The following is a 27,232-nucleotide window of genomic DNA, read 5'->3' as shown; positions in this document are numbered from 1 at the left end:
TGATTTGCACATGACCATAATTACCCTCTTACTAGAGAAAACTATGGTTTTCTGTCTCCGTCTAAGAATTACCTCATGCTCAAATAGGATTTTAGATAACCGTTACAACAAAAACAGAACAAAGTGGCAAAACAATTAGTTGGGTCCTGCAGTAAAGCGCTATTTCTGCAATCGAAAAACAACTTTCAAGCACAACTGCAACCTGATTACGATTATATGCTCAAATTGAAATGTTTCCCAGCAACAAAAATAAAAAACTTTGTATTTTTTGTCATTATTTTTATTTTGTAAGGCTTCTCTCACACGAAATAATGAATAAGAATTTCGTTTGAGTGTACAAGGTACATGTATTGTACAACTTTGCATTACACTAATACTAATGTAAATGTGTATGTACGACTGCAAACTAAACATACATAGATATATTTGAGACCTCCTCGTACATACATAAAACTGCAATGGAATTTACAAAACAAACCCACTGAAAGAAACAAGCAGGCCATTAAGTTGTAATACATACGCACATACATATGGATGCCTATGGAACTGCATGCATATGCATGTATGTATGTGTCTGTGGGAGTGTGTTGGGTGTATAGTTAGGTGGTGGCAATATAGTTAGGTACTACTAAAATTTAATTGATTACACATAATCTAAAGTAGACTAATAAATATAATTAGAAAAATTAATTATACATGTCCGCCCTTAGTTCTCCAATGCTGAGCGTAGTAGACTGTCGCGGTATCTGAAGGTATCGTCCCGCAGACGATCCAACATTGAGATGCGTTTGCGCGGCGTGGGTGGCGGAGCGTTAGCGCGAGGAATTGACGGAGGCGGGGAGATATGCATGCTACTGATAACATTCTCATCACTACACGTAGTCTCGCTGCTGGGCGAGGATTTACCATTGGCGGCGCTTTGATGCAGCGATGAATCGACTTTTTCCAACAATCGATTCAATGTGCTGGTATGTAGTGATAACAGTGGTTTGATTTTAAAGGATGTTGGCGATGATTTGGCCACTTTATCAAGGAATGTGTCCTCGAGTAAGGTAGAATGTAGACGGGCAGCTTCCAATTCGCTGGCCTCGATCACCGGCACTGCATGATTGTCCGCGCGATGTGTTGAAATCAAACGCTGACGCATTTGTGGCCTCTCTGTGGGCAATTCGGGTTGTGTATCAGATGCTGCCGCACCGCTACTTATGGCGGACGCAGCGAGGCGCTGCGCGGCGCCACGTATATGTTCCCAACCGGTTGCGGGACCCAAAAGTGATTCTAAACAATTTGCAGCTGGTTCCATTGGACCGACATGCATAGTATTACGGCGACGCAGACTGCGCGTAATGTCGTTTGGTACATCAGTGTTTTCCTTCTTCACCAAACTGGAGAGATCGTATACGAAGTCTTTATTTTCCGGCTTAATGCGATTCCGTATGGGACGCCTTGCCGGCGTTTTGGCACCACCACATGTTTCATGTTGCGATTGTGACCGTTTGACTTTTTGACGCGTAAGCTTATTTAGCGCAACGCTAAGCCCACTTGAGATCGATATAGTTTTGTTACGCTTTAAGCGTTTCAGATTTTGTCTTGGCTCAATGCTATTTTCAACATCTTCCGTTGACTCATTTAACGCACCGAAGTTCTCACTGCCTTCATCAAGCACAACAATGTCGCCCTCAACATCTTCGCGACTATAGTTTACTTCGTGCTCCGAAACAAATTCAATTGACATCGCCTCGGGATCGCCCTTCATGGCGTGCGTATTGCCCAAATGGTTGACAATGTCGTAGCGACGGAAAGCGCGATAATCGCACAATGTGCAACCGAAACGCTGCGCCCGATAGTGGAACATCGAAATGTGACGACGCAAGTTGCTGAGTGCGTTGAATTGCTTGTAGCAGATCTTACAACGGCAGAGTAAACGTTTCTCCATTGGCGCTGAACGCACACGACGACTCGACTTTTTCTCCGCGTCCTCCTCAACGTGTGCATCAGGTGAACTCTCAAATGTTGTTGTCATGCTAGCGGAAAGTTCAACACTTTGATCTGCGGGCAGTGTTTCTTCCAGCTTAGTCGGTGTAAGCATTTCTCCATTCTCTTCCTCCCTCTCCTTGGCATCATCAGTACCGTCGGAAGCTGTCGTATCATCGTGATCAATTGTAACCGTTTGCAGGCCCACGCCGAATGTCTGTCTACCCAAATTTGCAAACATTTCATTTAAGAGATCAGTATCAGGATCTTCGGCAACATTTTGTTGGCGCATGTCTTTTGCTGTCTTCTCGGAGGTTGAATGCAATTTTGTACGTTTCGAACATGTACTCATGCCATAAATTGTGTGCTTTTCAATGACGCTAAACTTCACCGGACAATGTTGCAGATGTGTCGATAAAGCAGCGCGCCGTTCAAACGACTTGCCGCAATAGGTGCAAGTGGAAAGCAATTTCTTTGGCTCTGTATCACTGCCGCCATCCGCCAGATTTAATTCCGATTTAATTTTGGCATACGTGCGAGTTACTTCAATGCAAGGTTCCTGTTTTATAGGCGAAATGTGCTCAAGTCCCGTTTGTCCAACGATATCCGCGCTAATTTTATCTGCAAAAAATATGTTTTATTAGTATTTATTATTTTATAAGTATTAAAAATTATACGCACTTGTGACAACTCTACGATTCTTCAATTTCCTTTTCTTTGCTGTGTTGCCTGTTGTACTGCCCTCTGAGACAACATACTCCTGCTTCACAGTTACAACATTTTGCGCATCCGTTGCTACACTATCGGTTATATGCACTATTTCTGGAATCAAGTCCGGCGCTTCTTTGCCATTACAAATCAGACCCTGAGCCGACTCTTGCAATTTCAAGCGTTTTGTTGCAATATTGTCTCCTGTTCCCGTGGCAAGAGTTTTACTCAATATATTATGCTTTACCGGACAATGTAGTAGATGTGTGGATAGAGCTTCAGCGCGTTCAAAAGTTTTTTCACAATGTTCACATGCGTGGCAATTATTTGTTGACATACGCTGCGCTCTGGTAAGAACAACGGTATCAGAAAGTGCTTGCTTTTGATTGTCCATTTTGTGTTCAGCAAATGATGTGAACACCATAGATTTACTGTTGGAATAAAATATTTTTATGAGTAATTAACATAATGGAGAATAACGTTACGACAAAATACGTACGTGTGATCTTGTGAGAAATGCAATTCAAGTTCTTTGGTGTTTGAAAAATTCAGCATGCAATGCTCTTGAGGACAGTGTAATATAGTTTTTATTTTCTCATTTTCAACTGGCTGATTCGTGCAATTTCCTAAAGAAATAATTAAAAAGAATCTTATTATTATTATATTATAGTAAAATATTCATGACATAGAATTAGTATAGTGAGCATTTATTATGACTCAACCCCTTAGAATGTTAACCGCTAATAGCATTCACTAGTATTTAAAATAATAAAAAAAGAGTTTGAAGTTATTACGCAATTTCTAAAACAGTTTTTAAGGCTATTCATATGCGTAAATACATTATTTATTTATATAAAAAGTTTTCAATTATATTAATTTTTATTAAAATATACATATATGTATAGTCATATAATGAGAAGTTTTAAATTTTTTGAAAAATCAATTTTCACAAAAATCTTGTCAAAGTGCATAATGAGTGCACTTCTTGTTAAAGCTGATGACATGCTATATATACTTTGCATAGCTGTATGCATACATATATACACCTGTATTACACACAAATAAAATCACTAATGTACCAACACTACCCCCAGCTAACTTCGACACACCAATACCATATCATCTACATATATACATATATCGATATACCGTTTTACATACATACATATATATAAGTATATAATAATATAAAAATGTGTGTAGGTTATGTTCACTATGTGTATGTATAACTAAGAATATTTGATATAAAATTACCCGATATTTTTTCATCCATAAGTGCATTACTTTCACAAGGAGTTCTGGTCTGTTGCACAGCCTCTTCAGTAGTTTGCAAAACAGATTCACATCTATTACTTTTATTATTACAAATTTCTTTGGTAACCATTACATTGCTCTGTACAAGAAAAGTATATAAAGAGACAAAAACAAAAAAAAAACACAAATGATTAAATACACATCAACGCCATTTTATAAATAATTAGTACATTGAGCCAGTTACTTACGGAGAATCCATTGTATTTATCGCCCTCAGATATGTCACCGTCGCTGGGTACTGCGCTGCGACAGAATTCTCTTTTATGACCGATGAACTGCGTCAGACTACGGAACATATTGCGACACAATTTACACTCATATATAAGTCTACATTCCTTCAACAATAATTGTTGCACCTGAAAATCCAAAAATCGACATATATTTCAATTTATTTATTATTTTTCATACACATACATATATACATAAGTATTACATCAATTAGTCACTTTTAATATAAAGACAGATTAGAAAATCAAGCATGACCTACTTTTATATCTACTATATGTTTAACCATAAACATACAATCTTACATCACCAACACAACTAGCCCTGGTTAATTTGCACTAAGCATAACTTGTCTACCAACTCAATGCAAAAAGGAAGTGATCTTACCTCTTCATCACCAGTATCATAGATGTGTTTTGCTTCCTTAAAACCACTATCAAAGATCAACTTCGTTTGCGGACGCATCAGATATATATCTTGATATTCGTCAATTGAAAGCGTTTTAGCAGCCCCCATATCCTCAGAGGCCACCATTTGTTCCGTATCGGAGCTATAGTAGTCGGACGTGCGCTTTCTCATGTTAGCAGCCAGCAGGTCACGTAGTCCCCTTTAATGATACACACTTTTTACTGCTCTCTGCCGCTAACTCAGTTACTGCGCTGCGACTGCTATCAATATTTGTTTTTCTCTTCTATATAAATTTTTGTATTTTCCTTACACAACCGCAACAAGCAAGCAAAAATTGAATTCTAAATCACCGCCTTGTATAAACCAACACTATCACTATCGCCACCGTCACAAGCGCCGTTGTAGTAACACTGAATGCAGTTATGGTGCCGCTGCAGTGCACCAAAGAATCCACTATGTTTTCGCACACACTCCGTGTCACTTTTTTGCATTCAAGCCATTCGCCAATAATGAGTTAGGGAAATGCATTTTATACCGCTTGCAGTTCACCGCAAAGCAAAATAAATATGCACAAACACTCTATTTTCCTCTATCCAGTAGAATTTTCCGATAAATCTCTGACTTTTCTCTCATTGCTTTGCTCAAAACAATGCCAGCGCTGCCAGATCGCCAAGGAGAGATTATGTTCCACTTTAAATTAGTACGTACATACATACATATAATGTTGTAATGGAAAACAAAAGCATATGGTTTTGTGGTGACACAACACCACAACAACAGCGATTTTTACAACTAAATAATGTAACTTAATTCAGCAGATTGTCCAAAGTTTGTGACAGCTGTTACAAGCGCACTGCAACAGTTAACATCCACAATATTCTGCAGTAATAGCTTATTGTTGTATTTGTTTTTGTGGAATAACAGTGCATTAATGCGACGTGTGTGTCGGCTGTAAACAACGAGCGGCAACCTTTGTTTTACTTGTTTTGTTTTTACCTCTACTTCGTGTACTCTCGCGTGTACCCCACACCAAGTGTGTTGACAAAACGAACAGTGCGTGTAAAAGGGCTGCCAAATATGCCACAAAAGTGTTAAAATTCATAACTTATTGTATTATTCGGAGGGTTTCATAAAAGAAGCAAAATTTCAGTATCTGTTTGGAAGCTCTGTTTTTTAATTATATATTTTATAATATTCCCACCACTAACGAAGTTAATTACTCACCATTAGTAGCAACATTTCACCAAAAAGCAGAGAAGAAGAAACAGAAAAAACGCATATTGAAGAATTTATAAATTCTTGTATTTATTAATATATTTGTTCACTTTTAGTCATTTCACAAGCGTGTACACAAATTAGTTGTTGTTTTCTTTTTTCTTAATTTTCATTTCGGCACTTTCGTACCAAATTGCAATTGTAACATAAGATTTAAAAATGAGAGACACATTTTGCAGGTAATAGTATGTATGTACTTTTGTAATGGTAATTAAGCAGCAAATCAGTGAAAGTTTTCTATTTTTGTTTTTGTTGTTTGTTTTCTTTTTTCATTAAATTTTCTTTGTTTATACTGATTCAATTTTAATTTATTTCTGCTTTTCATATATCTTTAAATATGTTAATCCATAAATATATGCTTGTATGTATGTATGTATGTACGTACTAGTGTTGTTTTTGTATGTTCTTATTGTATACATTTGCATGTGTTTTTGTTTATATACTTTTAAATATTTATTCCACATTCATTATAATTTTGTTTTTTATTATTATCTGCTTACTGAAGGAGGCGCGGCGTGCTACACTGACTGCGTTAAGTATAACTACGTTGTACGTATGTATGTATATTCCTTTGATCAACATTTTATTTATACATTTATTTATTTTTGTACATATGTAAATGTATTGTAATACAAGTAATCGAATGTTATTTTAGGCATTGTTCACAAAGTTATTAAAATGTTTAAGAAAATATTAAAAAAAAAAAATTAATTAAATCAGCTGGTAATAAAATCGACTTCTTTGAAGAGAACTGAAATGGAGCGCCCTAAAAATTCACTAAAATTCATTTAAAATTAGTGTGTTCACACTTTATCTGAATTAAATTACTCTTAAAGTCAATAATGAAAATACTTAAAGTTGTTCTATACTACTACACAGTATTTACAGAAGAATATTTAAAGAAAAAAATCCGAAAATTATTGAATATTTTAAATAATTACAATAACATTACACAGCTGATGCCGCTGAACTCGTTGGAAACTGTTTAACAGCGTGTACTGTCAAGCTTAACATTCGCTATGTTAAACTAACATTTTTTCCATTATATTGACATGCTGTTAAATTTAACAGTCGTTGCTGTTGCTCTGTTATAACAACATTTTTTTTTATTTAACATATTTTCTGTATAACATTCACTGCTGTTGCTCTGTTAAATTAACAGTTTTTCTGCATTTTATTTAACATTTGCTCTGTTAAGCTTAACATTCGCTGTTGTCGCTATGTTAAACTAACATTTTTTTTTTTATTTAACATATTTTCTGTATAACATTCACTGCTGTTGCTCTGTTAAATTAACAGTTTTTCTGCATTTTATTTAACATTTGCTCTGTTAAGCTTAACATTCACTGCTGTTGCTCTGTTCAATTAACAGTTTTTATGTATTTTCTTAGCATATGCTCTGTTAAACTTAACACTCGCTGCTTTTGCTATTTTGAACTAACATTTTTTCTGCACTTTATTTAACTAGTTCTGTTAAGCTTCACATTCACTGTTGTCGCTATGTTAAACTAACATTTTTTTATTTACTGCTGTTGCTCTGTTAAATTAACAGTTTTTCTGTATTTTTTTTAGCATATGCTCTGTTAAGCTTAACGCTCGCCGTTGTCCTATGTTAAACTAACATTTTTCCTGCATTATATTGACACGCTGTTAAGTCTAACGCTCGCTGCTTTTGCTTTGTTGAACTAACATTTTTTTCGCATTTCATTTAATTAGTTTTGTTAAGCTTTATATTCACTGTTGTTACGCTGTTAAACTAACAGGTTTTCTGCATTTTATTTAGCTAATGCTCTATTTAACTTTCACTGCTCATTTAACATTAACCACCTTTGCTGATCGCTGTGAATAACATACATACATTTTTGGTTGGTACTTGATTTTTATTCATTATACGCAAGCTTTTATTGCTTATCTAAGTTGACTACTAAAATATAATTAATTTAATATTTTTTTTTGTTTTAAATATGTTCTCTCTTAATGTATACGCTTTTATTATGTAATTATGTATGTATATATATATTTTCTATACATTTATACATTATGTGTTGTTTTTGTATGAAATAGCACTTGACATGCCCAAGACATTTTTTACTTTTAATTTTGTATTTTCTTTTTTATAAATTTAATTTAACATATTTCTGTAAGCTGGCAATACTACAAAGTGTTAGGCATAATATTATTGTTTTTTATGTATTATTATTTTGTTTTTTAATAAAATATATATTTGTTTATGCATTAAATTAAAGTTATGTTTACATCTCAATTTAAGGTTATGGGTTTTAGGTAATTAGTTAAACTTTAGTAAGGCACTAGTTACACGTTAATTTTGTTGTTGTTAGATAATAGTTAATAATGAACCGATCAAACGCTAATCGTGTAGTGGCGGGCACGCCCATCAATGCCACACACACACACTTGCTACACAACTACTGGTACATTCTACGCTCCACTGGGTCCTGGGAGTCTCATATGTGTTTTGGTAATTTTGTGTCGAAAATTATACATATTTACTTGAAATAACGGTGTTTTAGATTTTCTAATTTCGCTCAAATGAAATTTTTATAAAATTATGTAGCTTTGTTGTTGTTTTTGTATACGTGTCATGATTGTGTTTGTGTAAAGAGAGGCGGGACGTTTTGTTTGTTTAACATTTTTTTGGGAGGAATTTTTAATGGTCTTAACGTGTAACTACTGACTACAGCAATAACTTTGCATACATATTTATATGAAATACTTGTATATATATTTATAATATATATTTGTTGTTGTTGTTAATATCATTTTTTTATTTATACATTTATCTACTGTTTTAAATAAATACATATTTAGTTATTGTAATTAAATTTTTGTTGTTTTTATAATATATTTGCACCGTTAGAAGTGTGTATGCTTGAAGGTCACAAAAGCTTTTATAAGCGTCAGTGTTGTATTCTGCTTGCAATCCTAACGCAATTCTCGTTTTCTTAACATTAGTTACCGTTATTTTTTAATTAAATATATATTTTTTTAAACTTTCAAATAAAATAATATTTTTTTTAATAAAAAGTTAAATAATTGTTTTTTTTTTGTAAAATTAAATTTTTTACTCTTTAAAGTGTTACTTTGCGAGACTTAAGGCTTAAGTGAAAAGGCAAACGAGTTTAATTCACACAAATTTAACTAACAATTTACTTGAATTTTAAAATGTTTAACAGTTAGACGAATTATAAATTTAAATGCAACTTTGAATACAGCCGTCAGTAGGTGTATTTAAGCTACATACGTTTCCTATATGTTTCGCCAATTTACGCTATCTACAGGTCATATATCATTGTTCATGAGACTCGTAAGCTCCTAAGCATGAGCTTTTCAAGCTTTTTAAAGTCGAGTGATATTCGTAAGCTCATTAGCATGAGCTTTTGAAGTTTTGTAAGAACTGAATATATTTTTTTCTTTGCTTAGATTTGGAACGTAATCCCTAACCATAAAGTATATTCTGACAGAAAACACTGAAGAGACTCGTAAGGTCCTAAACATGAGCTTTTTTAGCTTTTGAAAAACGAATAACTTTTTTATGCCACATTTAAAACCTTATTATATATGACGCTCTGCAGAGATTCGCAAGCTCCGATGCATGAGCTTTTAAAGCTTTTAAAAACCTATATTTTTTCTTTTATTCTATAACCTTAATGTATATTTTGACAGAAAACGCTCACTCACTCCATCTTAAAGACACACAAACCGTCCCGAGAAAGTGTGTATTCAATAAAATTCGGTTGTGCTCAGATATCTGAAGCTTTTTTCTTTGTCTCCTAACTTTGTAATTTTATCTCTCAGTTTTAGTTTCTAAAGAATTGTGAGCTTTTAAAAATTTCTTTATACCTTTCTAGCTTTAGAATTATGTATTTCACCATGATTCATTAGCAAATACACCATACACCACAAAAATACAGTTACTTTAGCTTACAATGCTTTGCGTCTACTGCGAAATTTACCAAATACTAAATGTTCCTTACTCGTGTTGACTACTAAAATTGATGAAATTGTTAATTTGTTGTTATTGCATTTATGTATTTTAATTACATAATTAATTTCGACATTTTCAACTTCATTGCATTATTTTTTTAAATTTATTTTTTACCTTCATTGAATTTTTTGCTTAACTAATTACTTAATAATTTTTATTAAATTTAATTATATGCATCATTATTTATATTTTTATTTCATTTTTGAATTTGAACAACTCTGTAATTTAAACTGTAATTAAATATTTAAATATCATTACTATACATACATACATATGTAATTGTCGTAGAATTAGTAGTAATTGAAAAATTCGTAAACACTAACGTAACGTAACGTAATCAATAATAAGAATGTTGAACAGTTTCGGAATATGATCTGAGTTAAACTGATTATGGTACACACACATCAAAGCAGATAGTTCTGCGCATTTACCTACATAATGTGAGTATGTAGTGTAGTAGTTGAGAGGTTGCTAGGTTAATGCCTAACCTATAAATATATAAGGTTTATAGCATATATTTATATAGAAAGTCTTTGTTGTTGTTGTTGATTTTTTTTTTGTTTTCGGTTTTTGTTTTTGGTTAACTATTAGTATTAGATTTGCTATTTGAAATTATAAGAATAATTATTATTTTTTATTTGACTTTTCATTACAAGATGTGGTTGCAAGTGAAGTAGTTGTTGTAATGTATGCTGTTTGATGTTGTTGGTTTTAACTACATACATACAAATGTTGCTGCTGCTCTGACGCTACTAGTACTATAATATTTCTTTAAATAGTTTGCTAATAACTACCATATTGCATTTTATATACTTGCATATGATTTGTTGTTGTTGTGATTACTGTTTCACCCAACAAATATACAGACAAGGCGAGTTTTTACAATGAAGATTACAGTATGCATGTATGAAGGAATGTACATATGTATGCATTTTTTTATGAAATTTAAAATTGTTATATTTTATATGAAATACCGTTGGACTGCGATAAAGAATATAAAAAATGGCAGAAGGAACAAATTCAGTCAACATTTTAAGAAAATCTGTGTTCTAGAGTGATCCTGAGAATTCAAACTAAATATTTTTTTTTCAAAAATTTTTAAATCACCAAAACCGTTTACTCACAGTAAGAACTATTTAACGAAGTCATCATACTCTTGATTTAATTTTAATGACTGTTGCTTGCGCTCAGTTTTTATTTTCTCATTACTTGTAATCAAGTAATTGTAATTCTTTACTTGTAATTGAGTAATCATTGCTAAATGAGTCATTATGCTATCCCAAACCGTTAATCCAAATTTATTTTAATTTTAATTTTACAACATTAATCGTAAACTTAGCATGTAATCAAGTAATCATTACTAAATGAAAAAGTTATGAATTCCATTATTGAAGCATTGATATCAAAAATGATAATCCAACTTGATGTTAATTTTCATTTTACAACATTACTTGGAATCTTAGCATGTAATCAAGTAATCATTACTAAAAGAATAAATTATGAATTCGATTATTGATATAAATTCGTCATTATGCTATCAAATATGTTAACACAACTAAAAGTAAACATTAATTTTTCAAAATTACTTGTAATCTTGGAATGTAATCAAGTACGTTTCAAACAAGCAATCGACTTTTTAATAATTATAGAATCAGAAAACAGCTTATAAATCTTGCTATATTTTAATCTTTGGAGCAACTATTTTAGGTATTAAAAATATTTATTGAAATTACCGGTTTGAACTAATGTAATTTTAAGCTGACTACTTTTATTTTACTTTTAATTTTTCGTTTTTAATTTCATGTAAATGGCAATGACATGAGTCGTTACTTAAGTGTGCAATATTGAGAAATATGCATTACTTTGGCTCTGGTGTTAACCTAAAAAATCGTGTGACCATTTCTAGAAGCTAATAAAGTGTAGCCTTCATTTTCAAGTTTCTACAATTTCTATCTTTCAAATTTCAATGGATTACGGCAGTTTGGTTATATATGTATGTATATATTTAATGAGTTTATTTAAATATTCGTTTTCGTGTTTTGATTGAACCTGTTTAGACAGTAATGCATGTGATTACTTACGCTTATGAGGCATGAACAAAGTGTTATTTAGAAAAAATATTTTAAATATAATACTATTTCATGCAAATCCGAATGAAAATGTATCAATATACAATACATAAAATTGAGAAAAATAAATAAAAAAGGTTTCCGTCTAACCTCAATAACATCTATAATAATATTTAATGGACGAAATTTCTGATGCGTGTGAAAAGTGACACAACGAAGCATACTATTTTTTTATTGTGAAATTGCTTAAAATATAGTATGTTTAATAATTATTTTCAAAAAAATATTGCTTTTTACTCACTTTCAGATGCAATTGATAAATGTGTTTTGGAATTATCTTATATTAAAATATTATTTTCTGAATGATTTTAGTTATTTTTAATTATTATAAAATAATTATTGTTAACCTTTTTTAACTTGTTTAATAAGAAACTATAATATAATAAAATATTCGCTGTTTTTTGCATATACAAATTAAAATAACTTAAAAGCTACATAAATTCAAGTAGCAAAACTACAGCTTTTTAAATTATTTTGTAAATTTTTTTATTTTATATTTAATTTTTCTTTTTTTTTTAATTTTAAAGCAACCAATTGAAGCTAAAGGCAACTTTTTTACAATTTAATTATGCGCACATGCTTATATATGCGCGCAAGTGACTAAAAAGTACCATAAAATAATAAATAAAAAATTAAATTATAAAATTAAAATTAATAAAAAAATAAATTAAATAAAAAGTAATAAAAAATATATTATTATTTTTTTTTTAATAAAAAAACAACTGTATGCTCTGTATGTATTACATATTTAGTTAAATATACATAATTACAAATATTTAAACTTTAGCTAGCGAATAGTATGTACGAGACAGTTTCATTCAATGCTAATTTACAATGATTTCGCCACGACACACAGAAGGCGTTGCATATTTATAGGCGTTCTGTGTGTGTGTGTGTGGAATAAGTAAGAGCGTTTAATAACTAGGCGAAAAAGTGAAAATACGAATTTTAAAAATAAATTAAAAATTAATAAAATAAAATTTCTTAGCTGGAAAGCGGAATGCACTGATTTTTTTGTAATTTCATATCAAGCGCAAACTTAATGTGTACTTAAATGTATGTATGTACATATGTATGTACGATGCGCTGGTGACATGCCACACAACTATTAATGCAATTCTTTGGTCACAAGTTATTTACATACATGTGGAATTTTGTTTCGTTGTGTGTGTTGAGAAAACGGAAAACTTCAACTTTATTTTTGAAAGGATTTAGCGTTGCCGGACGTTTAATATACAACAAATTAGGCTGCATTCAAAGTTGAAATGATTTTTTTTTGTTTTTACACGCCGACAGCCGCAATTTTTTTCTCATTTTTAAATATTTTTTGTTGTTGTTTTTTGCCAATACATAAATCAAATCATGCTGATTCGTTGCAGCGCTGGCTTGTGAGTCATGTATTCTATATGTTATAATACATAATGTGACAGGCAAATATGGTGTTTGGATGTACATATGTGATGCTAAATTATTTTTGCTGGCAATGCACTTTGATTGTATGAGTGTTCATGTATGTATGTTCATTTTGTTGCATGTTTTGGTTTCGATTTTTTTGTTTGCGATTTCGGTGATTTTTGATTTGATTTTTTTGTTTCATTTTAAATGAGTTTTTGTTTGGGTTTTTTGTTGTTGTTGGTTTGTTTGTTGTTGTTGTTAAGTTAATTTTATACATAATTAATTATTTAAGAAAAGAAATTTCGCTATTGCTATCATGAGGATATTTGAGAAGAGAATGCACATGCTAGTGCCTAACGGATAGCTACCTCCGTTGACGACGACATCCCGCTCCTCCAGCATGGGATAGTCGATGACATGTATTATGCCGTTGGTGCATTCAACATCCGGTCGGTAAACGTTGATCTTCTTGAAATTCCAAGTGATTACATAACCTATAAAAAAGAGTGGCATTTTTTTTTGTTAAATACTATTTTCTATATAAATTTATATTAAACTTTTTTAAAAGCTACGTAATGCGTATGAATATATGAATCGTTGACAACAAATTATATAAAATATATTTTTACACAAATTTGATATACATTTTATTATATAAGGAAGAACTCTGAAAATAAATATATACTTTATTTGGCCATAGGAGATGATCTATATACTCTATAATCAATTAAGTTGATTCAAAGTGTCCATAAGAGGATATATGTATAACGAAACTAACAAATATTCTATACAAAATCGGGTCTATCAAATTATTTTTATTTCCACTAATATTCTCTAACAAACTTGGTAAACAGTCCTCTTGAGTCTAAGATTCTAAGTTAAACAAGATTCTTTTAAAGAAACAAGCCGAAAAAGCCTCATCTTTTATAATATATAAATATTACGGTACTAAGGACGGTACTAGGGACCTAATACACTAACAAAAAATACCTGTTTTCCAATACTAAAAACTAAAACTGACGACTTCAAAACGACAACTAACGTGTTATGGAAAAAAATCGATGATGATGTACGATTTATAACGGTAATATGTTAAACAAAAACAGCTATGACTACTTGAGGTATGAGATGAGTGATTTTGCAGCGGGTAAACTTCAACGTCACCACTCACCAGTCCACTCATTTGAAGCATATTCATCGTGAAGATCTTCACGTAAGCAAATAAAGCGAAAATATGTATTTTTTTAATTTTTGGAAAATGAAATGAAATATTTTTGTAATTAATATTATCAATTAGTTTGCTGTAAATAATACTATAAATTAATACAAAATTATTTACAAGTCTATATTATTAATATATTCCACTGTACCTTATGCTTTTATAAAATATTCTTGTAGGTAGAAAAAGTAATATTTTAAAGTAATACTTACGTCCAGCTTCCTCTTCAACTTTAACTTTCAATGAATCCCTGTAGGTAGGCAGCAAAATGGAATCGCCAGATGCAGCTGTCATGGCTACCATATCATTCATCGTGTACACGTTGTCGGCAATCACCAAGTGACGTTCCAATATAGATCTTGACTGTAAGTTTATAAAGATTTTGTTTAGTTTCAATTTCATGTGTGGTTTATATATAAAGGCTAGGTACTGAACTTACATGGTAGGAGAAATCTTCCATGAAGAGTTTCTTATGTGTCGAAGGATAGTCCAATTTGGTCTTCTGCCAAGCCTTGTCGCGTGGCACGAAGTATGTGAAACGACGTTGAGTGTTATTCAGTTGATTATTAAATGCGGAGAATTGACCCAATTTGAAGGTGTCGCTGTAAGGAAAATGAAGGAAAAATTTTTTTAAAAAAATTTAGGTAAATATTAAAAAAAAGTTGTGAGAAAAAATATACCAAGGATGATGAAATGTACTGAGTATTACTTACAATACTACAGAAACTATGGTGGTACTCTATATAATCGGAAACTAAATTTTTCTCTAAAATCCCTCAACTAAAAAATTGTAATTCTTACCTCATCATGGGATCCGTTTCGAGTTTTTCAAGTACAGTTGTATATGGAACGCCTAAAACTTTGTCAATAATGTGTACATAACCGTTAGTTTGTGCAACATCCGCTTGCAGTACAGTTGCATTAACACCACCACCCTCAACGGTTATGAGTTCTTCGCCATTTTCTTCTTTGACATTGAAATACAAAAATGTACGATTGTTGACAGTTGGCACCTGAGCAATCTGCAAAAGAAACGAAGGGTTTAATGAAGTTATAATAAAAGAAAAAAAGATCATTACTATTTAAGTGCAAAAATTGTTTAGATATGGCAGCATAAAATGATTTCTCAAAGGACTTTTATTTTTATTTTTGTTCAATATATTATTATACTATACACTTACAATATTCTTGTTCTTCTGACGTATGCGATCCACATTCAGTTTGTCCTTGATAATGTGCATATTCAGAATTTCACGCAATTTCTCACGATTTCTATAAAACAAAACAAAAAAATCATAAATTTAGTTAGCATGAAAGAAGGAAAGCAAAAAATCAAAATCACCTTATTAAATTTTTCACGTTATCGGCCTCCCAAGCATCATTGCTAGGTGCCAAAATTGTAATTTCGCCCAAGTTGCTAATATCAGTTAGCACCTCGCCACCGTTATCCATAATTACGTCATAAAATTTGCGAAGAGCACCATTTTCATTATCCTAGACGGGGAGAATAATAATGAGAAGATATTAAGGTAAAGCCATAAACATATGTATATATATATTTATATATTCATATTATATAATAATGTATATAACCATAAGCAAAATAGTTGTATGTACATATATAGATGCCAAGGTGTGACTTAACAAATTAGCAAGGCTTTAACGAGCCAGTAAATTTTCAGCGAGTTAAACATACATACATACAAATATATTTAAAATTTAGATATATACACATAAATACTAATATTAATGAAATACATATAAAACCCATTTTATAGCAATATTTATAGTTTAGTAGATATTATAAGAGTAGTATAATAGAGTAGATATCTAATAAAATAGTTTAATTGGAGAGCGGGCGACAAATACGTTTATAGGAAATTTGAAAGCATTTCCATTGTCATAGCATAGTAGTACGAGTATGTGGTTTATATAGGAAGTGAAATGCTAAAATTAATATGCTATATGTATGTACGATTAACCGTTATAATGCTTATGTAAGTAATATGCATGGGCATGTCTGCTAATAGTGTGCAGGTGATAGATAATTCAATTCGGCGTGCTGCAGGTCAAGGATAATGGGCTTTAATGCAGTGTGTTTCATTCATTAAAGTTATTGCGATAACCTATAGCATATCGTATAAAAAGAATTTTAGCAGATTTATTAGTTTAAAAAATTTCGTTTTTTTTTTTGTGGTTTTTCTTAGACTAAAGTTATGAATTTTAACGCGGAATTTCGAAAATCTCACGAAAAGTACTTCGATATTTAATTATTATTCAGTTTTCTACACCATTATTTTTTATTAATGTTAGCTGTATTTGATTTGCTTCACTTGAGAACTAGCGTATCGTGTGTGCGTGAATCTTATAACTGGTATAAATAAAATAAACTATTATACCAGTTTCCACCATCTTCATGACGTTTCTATAACTTCCTTGTATTCCTTTTAACAGTATAACTCTGTTATCGCAAATTCTAAATTCTTTTTGACAAGATCCCTATTCCATTGAACCATACATCTCATTATATACACTACTGTAGTTTTTAACTAATTGTATTGTCGTAAAGAATAAGATGAATCTGCAACGATTTATTTCGCCAGATCCCTGAATCGGACAGATTCTTTCATTCTCGTCCAAATTATCATCAAGCACCGAGTTTAGAGATCAAATTTTTCTGGGCAAATTTTAAGCGATCGAAAAATATGCTGAAGTATCCGTATACCTAGAAGCGAGCGACAAATAAAGCTTTCCTTGCTCCAATCTCATCGAAGAAATATTGCAAGATCTTACAAAGACAAACGAAGATTTCATTGCTCCAATATCATGGCAGAAATTTTCCAGGATTCTACTACTCCAGGAATAGTTTTTGAAAAGATCCTGACTTTTACCAAATATCGAGCACAAAATGGGTAGATTCGCATATAAGATATGAACTTTGGGACGACGAAGTTATTTTCGTAAATTTCGCTATTCATTCTTCAACTCGTTCTTAATGGAACTTCATATATGTATCAAGTAACAGTAGAAACTAGACTCCCCTATATTCAAGCTTCGACTCGCTGTATAACAGAACTTCATATAGGTATCAAAGAGTAATAGAAACATGAGATAGACCCGAATTCTCCAAGATGTCTGAACCTCTGATGAAAAAGCTAGACTTCCTTCAAAACGAGTAACGATTAAAATGTTTTAAAAGACTATGCAGACAGAAAGTTTGCCCGATTTTGTTACGGGACTTAAATTCTTAAAATAAAGCAAAGGCTACATCGAAGAATTCTACAATAAGAATTTCTCAGTTCTTCCCCGCATGGTGTAGAAAAGAGAATTACTTTTGAAAAACCAAAAACAATTTTTTTTTCGTAAAATGTGTGTTTTTGTTTTTTTTTTTTAATGTATACCTTATAGATTAATTGAGATTTAGACAAGTCACTTCATAATGCATTATCAGAACAGAGTAATTTGGCACATTTACATAAAATTCAGCGCATTATGCATTTTTAGAATATTTTTTTTTTTTATTTTCACTTATTACCAATAATTTAATACTATTTCAAGCATACAATTATTTAAATATATTTTTCTTTTGCAAATTCCTTACATATGTACTTACATTCATCAACTACGCGAATTTGCGAATTGTTGTTGTTGTTGTGATAATGATTTTTGATATTGGTAGTGTTTTTTGATTTTTTTGATTCAAACGACAATTAGAACGCAGGCAGAGCAGCGACAGTAACATTTATGTTTTTTGTTTTATTGATTTAAGGTCGTTGCACACAGTGTGAGATAGAGAGAGAGAGTGTTTGAAGATTGCCATCAGCGTACGAGTTTGCCGACAACGTCAAGAAAATACACAATCAATGGAAATTCAATTAAAATATTTGTGGTTTTTTGTTTTTTTCTTTTATTTAATATTTTTTGTTTTTGTTTTGAGTTTGGTACTAAGCGATTTGCAATAAATTTATGTATGTATGTATATGTTGGGTAATAGTATGTATTGTTTCGTGCAATGTTGTTGTGTTTGGGCACTTGGTTCAAGTGATGAATACATATACGATAGATGTTTGGTATAATTATGCATAATTTGGTATAATTTGGTATAAATGTGTTTATCTTTGGTTTCACTACTATTTTCTTTGTGGTTGATGGCAAGCAAGGCAAAAATGCACATTTCGCAAAAGAAAAATGCGATTTCAAAACATATGTATGTACATAAATTCGGAGCATGCATGACAATCAGATTCATGCGTTCTAATAGCAAATTGTTTTTGTCCCAAATATATTTTTGATTTTAAAAAATGGGGAATAACATATTCCATTTTGTTTAACAATTTTATTTATTTTATTCAAGCTCCTCTTCTAAGTGACTCTAAGTCACGAAATGGTGTTAGAGTAATTCTGAGATATTTGCAGTTAGTAGAAGAACTCAGCTGATTTATGAAAAGATAATAAAATATCATGCAATAAATATGTATGGATATAGACAGAGGCTGCCGCGTGCTGGTCACTCCCCTTTGACCCATATTTTATATATAACTATATATGTATGTATTATAAATGAAATATAAGCACTTCGCATGCAAAATTTCGAATAAATTTTCTTGAATATGATAACAGTAATCTTCGCTTCGATTGAAGTGAACCTATTTGGAGGTGTCTCACTAATTATCTTGAGATGTGTCTCGAATCTGACTTTTTAATGTTTGGGTAAAGCAAGTAGACTTTCTTTAATTAAATATTTTGTAAATAATATAACTTTTTTTCAATTTAGTTCTATTTCAATTTAGTTCTAATTAAACTTTTTGATATTGAACAAAATTTGAGGGATTCAGTTATTTTGAATTTTGATTATTATTTTGAAGCTTCAACATTGTGATGTAAAATTTAAAAATCTTAAATAAAAATATAAATTTGGGATCCTTAAAATTCTTAAATCATTGTAACCAAATTGTATAACATGTTCGTCTTAACATGTTTTACGGATATCCCTAAAAACTTTATACATATGTATCTATCTAATTCAATTTAATTTTTTCTACCAAAAAGTCGACTAAAGCCTCAGAGAACGCGACAAGTTTTGACCGAGGTCTTAAAAATCAAAAATCTTGAAGTCATGAAATTTTTTTCGGATATTAACCTATGAACGACTAAATTTAGTCTCATTATATACGAGTATAATTTATTGCCAATCATTTCTTGCTAAAGTAAATCTCTGAAGATTTGCTGCTAGGAAATTTTAATGAAGCATACAAATATTGATGAAGTCTATAAAGCTATTTTTCTAATATTAAACCGTTGCATGCTTAAAAAGTCCGAAATGCATTGTATGCAAATTTTTTCAGATCTAATTGCCGTTATATGCTTGTTGCAGTTATGTTTGTATGTATGCAAATAAATATGTGTGTGATATGGCGTAGAGTATATATGCATAAGTATGAGTGCTGTATATTCGAATTTAAAAATGTTTCCAGATAATTTTGCATTTACAAAATACATATAAATGTATACTGTTTGAAGTATTTACCTTAAAGGACTAAAATGTTCGTTTGTTTTTTTTTTTTTTGTTTGTCGCGTGAGTTTCCGGAGCGTTGCATATAATAAAACGAAAAAGTTTACAAATAAAAATTGCAAAAACAAAAATAAAAAACATTCGCAGAGAAGAGTACAAAGAGAATACCAAAGTCAATATTGTTTTCTGCTCTAACACGGCAATCACATCAAACAAATAAGGAACGAAATGTTAATAAAATATATATATATGTGTACTACAATATATAATATTCGTATGAAATATGAAATGCCAATGCTTGATTTGTATTTGTAAAGGACTGTTATGGTTTGTCAATTGTTGCTATTGCAATTTGCACGATAAATAAATACGCGAATTGTACAATTTTCAGTAATAATGATTTTTTAGCGTAAGGAAAATAATTTCACTAAAGTGTGTGTAAGCTTTTAGCGTGTAGCCAATTGTAAAGCAAGTAAAAATTGCAGGTGCAAGTAACGGAACTTAATGTGAAATTGAAATCATTTGTGAAACTAGCTTAATACAATAATTTAAATATTTTGAAAAAAAAAATCATACTTTGATAATTATTCATTGAAAGCTAACTTGTTATTTTATTTTGTATTTTTTGATTCATTAATTTTTTCGATTTATTTATTTATTTATTTATTATTATTTTTTTTAACTTTGGGGTTATCAGGGAACTAGTCTTATTCTCCAATCTCTAACGAAGGAGTCGGAAAACTATCGATAATCAGAGTCAACTCGGTATTAAATATTTGTTAGGATTTTTTTTATGGTTATACATATAGATTAATTATTATATTAATTTTAAATCGAGATAATAACATATTAGGAATTGACCCTTCTATCATATCATTTATTATTTTAACCCTAGAGACATTCCCCCAAATGTCGAGAATTCGGCTCAAAAGTGACATTTTCAGACATTTGAGAATGAAGACATTTTCATTCTCTACAAATATTTTGTTGGGTTAATGTTGACACAAATGTCCAAGATCGATATAAAACGATTTAATCGAATTAATCGACCAGTGCTTAACCCTAATAAACCTTTTTCAATTAAATTTATTTTCTATCGAAATTTGTGGTTAGTTGTCGATAAAAGAAGAGTGAAGTCGAAATTCTATTGCAAAAATAAAAAGTGTTTGTTTATAAATATTTTAATTTAATAATATATCACTGATTCAAATTATTTTCAAATTTGAGATAGATAATTATATGGATCATTATATTCATAATCTATAACTCCGACTCACATATATTGATACAAGAACTTGTTTTAGTTCTCTAATAATTCAAGAGTTGAATTCTGACATTGTATGTGATTGGCGTTGTAACCGTTTAGCCGGTTATAGCCGAATCGACGATAGTGCGCCACCTCTCTCTCTACTTCGCAGTTCGGCGCCAGTTGGAGATCCCAAGTGTAACCAGGTCGCTATCCACCTGGTCCCTCCAACGGAGTGGAGGCCTTCCCCTTCCTCGGCTTCCTCCGGCGGGTACTGCATCGAACACTTTCAGGGCTGGAGTGTTTTCGTCCATTCGGACAACATGACCTAGCCAGCGTAGCCGCTGTCTTTTTATTCTGACATTAGAAATTTAAATTTTCTACAATTCAAGAAGTATTATGTGGATTTACGATTAGATATTTTGAGGATTTGAGTTAATCCTCCAATCATTCAAGAGCTGAGTTCTAACTTTAGTTCTGTATCAGGATCGACTCCATATCGATTATCTCATATATAGTTTTTAGAGGTCTAAAGTATTTTGGATTTGAGATTTGATGTTTTGAGAATTTGAGTTAGTCCTCCAATTATGAAAGCGTCGAATTTTAATTTTTGTTCTTTAACAAAATCGAATAAAAATATAGAAATCTAAACTTTTTAAAGGTTATAAAGTATTATTTAAGATTTCATAATTTATCAGTTTTATTTTCCATTTTGATTTTGTGTTTAAAAAAAATAAACAAAAATTTTAGGCATATAATGTATGTATGTAAATTTGTTTGTCTAACAATAGCTTACAATTTTTTCTTTTTTTTTGGGAGATCTGTCAAGAGATTCAAATCAAAAGTATTTTTATACTTTAAATATATTAGTAAATATATTTTTGAGAAAGTAGAGTAGTATAGACGACTTTAGTCCGGCTAAAATAAAAGTCAACTTTATTTTTGGAAGTAAATAGTAGAATAGTAAACTTTAGGAACTTATTAGATATTTTTTCTAAATGTACTTTATATGAGAAATTTTTTGAACATGTTTCCAACTGGTTAATTAAAAAATGCATGTGTTTTGAAAAGAATTCTACTCAAAAGAGTGTCTAATTACTTCAAAGCTAACTAAAAGTTTCACAATAGTCTGTGTAGTTCTATGCATTGCTTACTGAAGATGCATATTTTTAGTAAACAGTGTAAGTTGCTGCTAAAGTGTATGAAAATGTGTGCGTGAATGACGCTTTGACGAGTTAGAGCTGTATGAAATGGACCAGTATGTAGCAATGGTATCTATGTACAGCATATATTTTTACTTAAAAAATTGTTCTTATATAATAAATTTAAATTATTAAAAAATTTCGAATTTTGAAACTCTGCAAACTATTTGCATATTTACATAAATATAAAATGATTTTTCAATCAATAGAGTTGCCAATTAGTATACTTCAACTGACTGAATATGACGATTTTTCGGGTGGGGCGTGAGTGAACGATGTTGTGAACGAATTTGTTCATATTCATAACAAAATTACAACGTTTATTGGTTTTGTATACTTACATCGCACCCAAAATTTTTTTAAAATAAAATTTATATTTTAAAAATTATTTTAAAATAAAATTTTGCTTATGATTTTACATCAAACCGAAAACGAATTACAAAATCGCACATTTGCTAATTCAAGTTCGAGGTAAAATCAGTCTTAAGGGTTTTTTGGTTTTTTTGTTTTCTATTTTGTTTAAAAAATTGTGTTTGTTTTGCATTTTGTATTGTTTTTTGTTTTAGTATTGAAATAACTGAAATTTTTGCGTTTTTGTTATGTTTAATTTTTTTGCTTTTGTAATGCTTTTCTCAATGACTGTAAACAAAAAGTGAAAACGTACGCTTATTGCAAAATATTTGTACATAAATTTGCTAATTTAAAATTGCGTGATTTTTTTTTTCAATATTAGAAATTTATGTGCATTCGCTTTGTTCATACGAGAAACCTGTTTGAGTTGTATACAACTTTTTTTTTCAAATGACTGTAGCAGGTTCAAGTCAGATCAAAGCTGCTAAGTTGTGCGCAGGGCGTTTAAATGAAAAAACAATTAGTGCTCGAAGACAAATGACACACGTTTATAAAAAGCAATTAAAAATAAACAATCTTTATATATGCGAATATTTGTATGGATTAAGCCAGTCGAGTAGCAATAAATCGATAAATTTGTACTTCGTTTGTAGAAATCAGTTATATATCGGAATTATTTTCGCGTACTCAGTCTACGCCTCTATTAAAAATTATCGATAGACGAGCTCAATATGTAATATCAAGGGAAATATATCGAAAATTTACTTATAAATAAGCTTAATAAAATAACTATCACATTTGAAGATATTTGCTCAGATAGCACATTGCTCCTAATTGTAGGCAACGTTTATATTCTTCAAGTTTGATATACCGTTTTAATTCCTTTTATTTTGTGAAACAAAGTTTTTAGCTTAAATTATCGAGCTTAAACTTTTCTTAAATTATTACAGCTACATTAACCCAGAAATTTCTTTATAAAATATAAAAGTTTACTGATATTATATCGAATATTTACTGCTATAAATACGGAACTGAGTACAACGTGACGTATGAGCAACATTTTAAAAGTATTCAAAATTATTATAATATTTTCAAAATAACTGGGGAAAAATTTAGCCACAAAATCGAGTATTATTTTATGTTTTTATAAATAGAAAGCTTTGTTTTGATATATTTTACTTAAAGTGAGCTAAAACAAATATTGTAAGCTCAGCTCAAAGTTTGCGACCTTTAAAACTACACACCAATATGGTATTTTTCATGATTTATTAATTGATTGATTGGCTGTATTTAAGATTTTTTCTAGCAAACCATTATTCATTACCGCATAACTGGTACATGAGGTGTGTTCAAAAAATAACGGGAATTTTAAATTTTTTTAAGAATATTTTTTCAATCGTCTACATTAATGTTGTCATTAAAATAGCCCACATTCGATATTATGCACTACCAGCGATTCTTCCAATCGTCGAAACACGTTTTTTTCTTTTGGCCAAGAATTCATGAGCAAGCAACGAAGTGTGAGCTTTAAAAGAAGTCAGCAATAAATGCAGCTGGAAATCGTATCGTACTAGAGGGACATGTACATATATCAACATGACACAAAATAATTTTGACACTAAATTTTAAAATTCCCATTATTTTTTGAACACACCTCGTACTTGAGTCAAGCTACTTGAAATATGAAACCATTGGCAGTTATAATATATTAATTTAAATTTACTCATTATACACCAGAACCGGAAAATATTATGGCTGCATATGTATAGTTTATTACTAAACAATAATTAATTTTATATTTACAAGTTAAATTGCCACTACCGTTTTAAAAGCATATTTTTATAAGCAAAGCAAGGGTGCAGTAAATTATAAGAACGCAGACAAAGCTTGATAACTCCAATATATCATTTTAAATTAATTTTATTATTATTACTTTTTTTTTTTAGTACTCCGCTAATAGTAAAAGTTATCGAGTTTTGACTGTATGTGGGTGTTTGTTGTGCTAAGCAACGTGCAGTAAACAGCGGTTTGATAAAATTAATATTTTTTTATTTTTTTTTATTTCTTATTTCAATTTACAATCAAATAAACCATTTACTGCGCGCGCTTGTGCTTTGTTGTTGTTGTAGATTAAAAGACCAACACAAAGAGAATTTCTAATGTTGTGGGGCGTGTTATATACTATGTAAAATGTAAACACACACACACACACATACACAGACCGGTGTAATAAAAAAGAAATTTGTTGTTGTATTGTTTTCCTACTTCGCTCACACACTCACACAGAACAATAAGCACTCAACGTGTGTGTTTATATTTGTAATCGAACACCTACCTGTAGAAATTGCGTCACCGTCGAGTCGATTATCATAAGCGGCCGATGAATCAGATGCACCACACCATTTCGCACGGGAATGTTGCCTTTGACGATTTCCGCCAACACAACACCGGTGGGGTGTTTGGCATCACCAATAATAGTGTTCGATTTGACGTACACTGCAAGCAGAGAGAGAGAGAGAGAGAACGAATGACAAGAAAACGCATTAGTGGATTAAAGCTAACGGTTGTTTGTATGTATGTGGCATGGAGCTGGTTTTAAACACCGTAAATCTACTTACTTTTGCCATCTTTTTGCTTGAAGAAACTAACGGTTACTTTGAGATTGTCCTCAAATGCGGCTGTGGTTTGTGGCACCTCCATTTGTGCGGCGGCTGTAAAAATCACATTGTTCGGTATGACGTGTCCGTCGATGACTTTGTTGTCCACCAGGCTGCTGCGTGTGGTTTGCTATGACAATTCAATTGACATTTAATTGATTAGTGGTTGCAATAAGTGCGGCTATTAAATGTCAGCTAGATATGTATTTAGATGTTTGGCAGACATGAGAGTAAATATTATGTAGACATAAAGGCAATAGGTGTGGCCCTATAGGGAAATTTGCGTATGAAGCTAGTAAAAATTGGGTTTTCAGGCTCTGAAGCAGTAAAGTTTAAATGTGAGGATTTTGGGAGAATTTAAATCAACTAAACATAACAGTTAGTTATATTCTTTTTAAGTTTTTTAGTAAACTGCATTGGCCCAAAACTAGTTTAAAATGAACTGGTCCGATTTTGATAAGTTTAGTGACCAGTTATTATTGAAACAGATTGTATTTGAAAATAAATGTAAATAAAAGTGAACAGTTATATAATTAAAAATCATTGGCAATCAATTAAAAGAATCGCCAATACTCTAAAGAATGTTATTTGAAAGTAAACACAAGCACCGTTAATTTTCCAGCAATATTTAAATTGATAAAAAAAAATTACCAATTTTTAGATTCTAAAATTATTTTTTTCAGTTTTTCAAATATTCAACAAAATGAATGTGGTTACAGAACTAGTAACCAAAGTAACTAGTTGTTTTTTACTAGTTAAATGCTCATGTCTCTACTACTATGTTTATTGAGTGTGTTTTTAAATTTAAATATAAATAATATAACCAAATTGTTTTTTAATTGCTTACCTTGAAACCTTCATCGACGGGTACTAAAAATGTGTGTCCACCTGGCGCCTGATACAGATTATCCTTACGCATTAAAGTCACTTGCGAGCGATACGATCTGAGTTTGTAAAACAGAAGAGAGAAATTTAAAATAATATTTCCCCCGTGTTTCATTAAACGTCGAAATAATACCTCAAACGATTATCGCCGATATCTAAAATGTCGGCCTGTTTCATGAATTGATACGCATCCAAATTGGTGTACTCCATTTTGGCAGTGGGCAGAGCAGTAAGTGGCACCAAGACTTCATCGATTATATGCATCACCTGCGAGAAGAAAAATAGTTTTAATAAAAATAACGGAATAATTGTTAATATAAATAATGGGGATTTTGAACTGTTATAGATAAAGCACGCCTGGGTCTAGGATATTTTCAGTAAGACAAATTAAAGACGCTATATTACTGTCGTTTATTCCTAAATTCTGATTAATATCATGAACTATTCACCTGAAGTATTGCTTGAGACAAACATATCTCCATAAAATAAAGAAATAAGTTATTCCACTGTAGATAATATAAAATCATACGGTTCGACAAATATTTCTCGACCGATTTGTAACAAAATTACCGATAATTATTACGAAATTGGGTTCCCACCTCAATGAACCTATAGTATTAATAAAATATCAGTCTTCTATAATTGGAATATTATATTGAACTCTAACAAGAAATCAACGGAGGCAGACTTCTTTATGAGGATTCCCCGCCATCTTAACAGTTTCTG

The 27,232-nt window shown here is 31.0% G+C and overlaps 2 protein-coding genes across 8 annotated transcripts in view; both read right to left on the bottom strand.

The window, feature by feature from the left end:
- Window positions 1-258: 258 nt before the first annotated feature.
- LOC105213286 (uncharacterized) lies at window positions 259-5,282 on the bottom strand. The gene is made up of 6 exons (XM_011185997.3): window positions 4,609-5,282; window positions 4,185-4,352; window positions 3,937-4,075; window positions 3,182-3,308; window positions 2,656-3,113; window positions 259-2,595 (listed from the first exon to the last, which is right to left on the bottom strand). Exons 1-6 carry the CDS (start codon window positions 4,798-4,800, stop codon window positions 707-709), a joined length of 2,973 nt encoding a protein of 990 aa, XP_011184299.2. The 5' UTR covers window positions 4,801-5,282; the 3' UTR covers window positions 259-706.
- A 2,123-nt stretch (window positions 5,283-7,405) lies between these two features.
- Window positions 7,406-27,232, bottom strand: part of LOC105213285 (fasciclin-1) — a 43,121-nt gene continuing 23,294 nt past the window's right edge. For 4 of the 7 annotated variants that reach the window (XM_054226149.1, XM_054226150.1, XM_054226151.1 and 1 more), the window contains exons 5-15: window positions 26,640-26,773; window positions 26,469-26,565; window positions 25,583-25,751; window positions 25,300-25,460; window positions 15,996-16,147; window positions 15,835-15,925; window positions 15,455-15,675; window positions 15,093-15,255; window positions 14,866-15,016; window positions 14,606-14,641; window positions 7,406-13,928 (exon numbers count right to left, since the gene is read on the bottom strand). In XM_054226149.1, coding sequence (XP_054082124.1) covers window positions 13,714-13,928; window positions 14,606-14,641; window positions 14,866-15,016; window positions 15,093-15,255; window positions 15,455-15,675; window positions 15,835-15,925; window positions 15,996-16,147; window positions 25,300-25,460; window positions 25,583-25,751; window positions 26,469-26,565; window positions 26,640-26,773 — 1,590 coding nt within the window. In that variant the 3' untranslated portion in view covers window positions 7,406-13,713. The remainder of the gene's footprint in view (window positions 13,929-14,605; window positions 14,642-14,865; window positions 15,017-15,092; window positions 15,256-15,454; window positions 15,676-15,834; window positions 15,926-15,995; window positions 16,148-25,299; window positions 25,461-25,582; window positions 25,752-26,468; window positions 26,566-26,639; window positions 26,774-27,232) is intronic. The other 3 variants (XM_054226154.1, XM_054226155.1, XM_054226153.1) reach the window with 3 other exon arrangements.

This window comes from Zeugodacus cucurbitae, chromosome 2 (assembly GCF_028554725.1).
Source record: "Zeugodacus cucurbitae isolate PBARC_wt_2022May chromosome 2, idZeuCucr1.2, whole genome shotgun sequence".
NCBI lineage: Eukaryota > Metazoa > Arthropoda > Insecta > Diptera > Tephritidae > Zeugodacus > Zeugodacus cucurbitae.
Note: the sequence above shows the minus strand (reverse complement) of the source record. Positions and strands in the feature narration are given on the sequence as shown.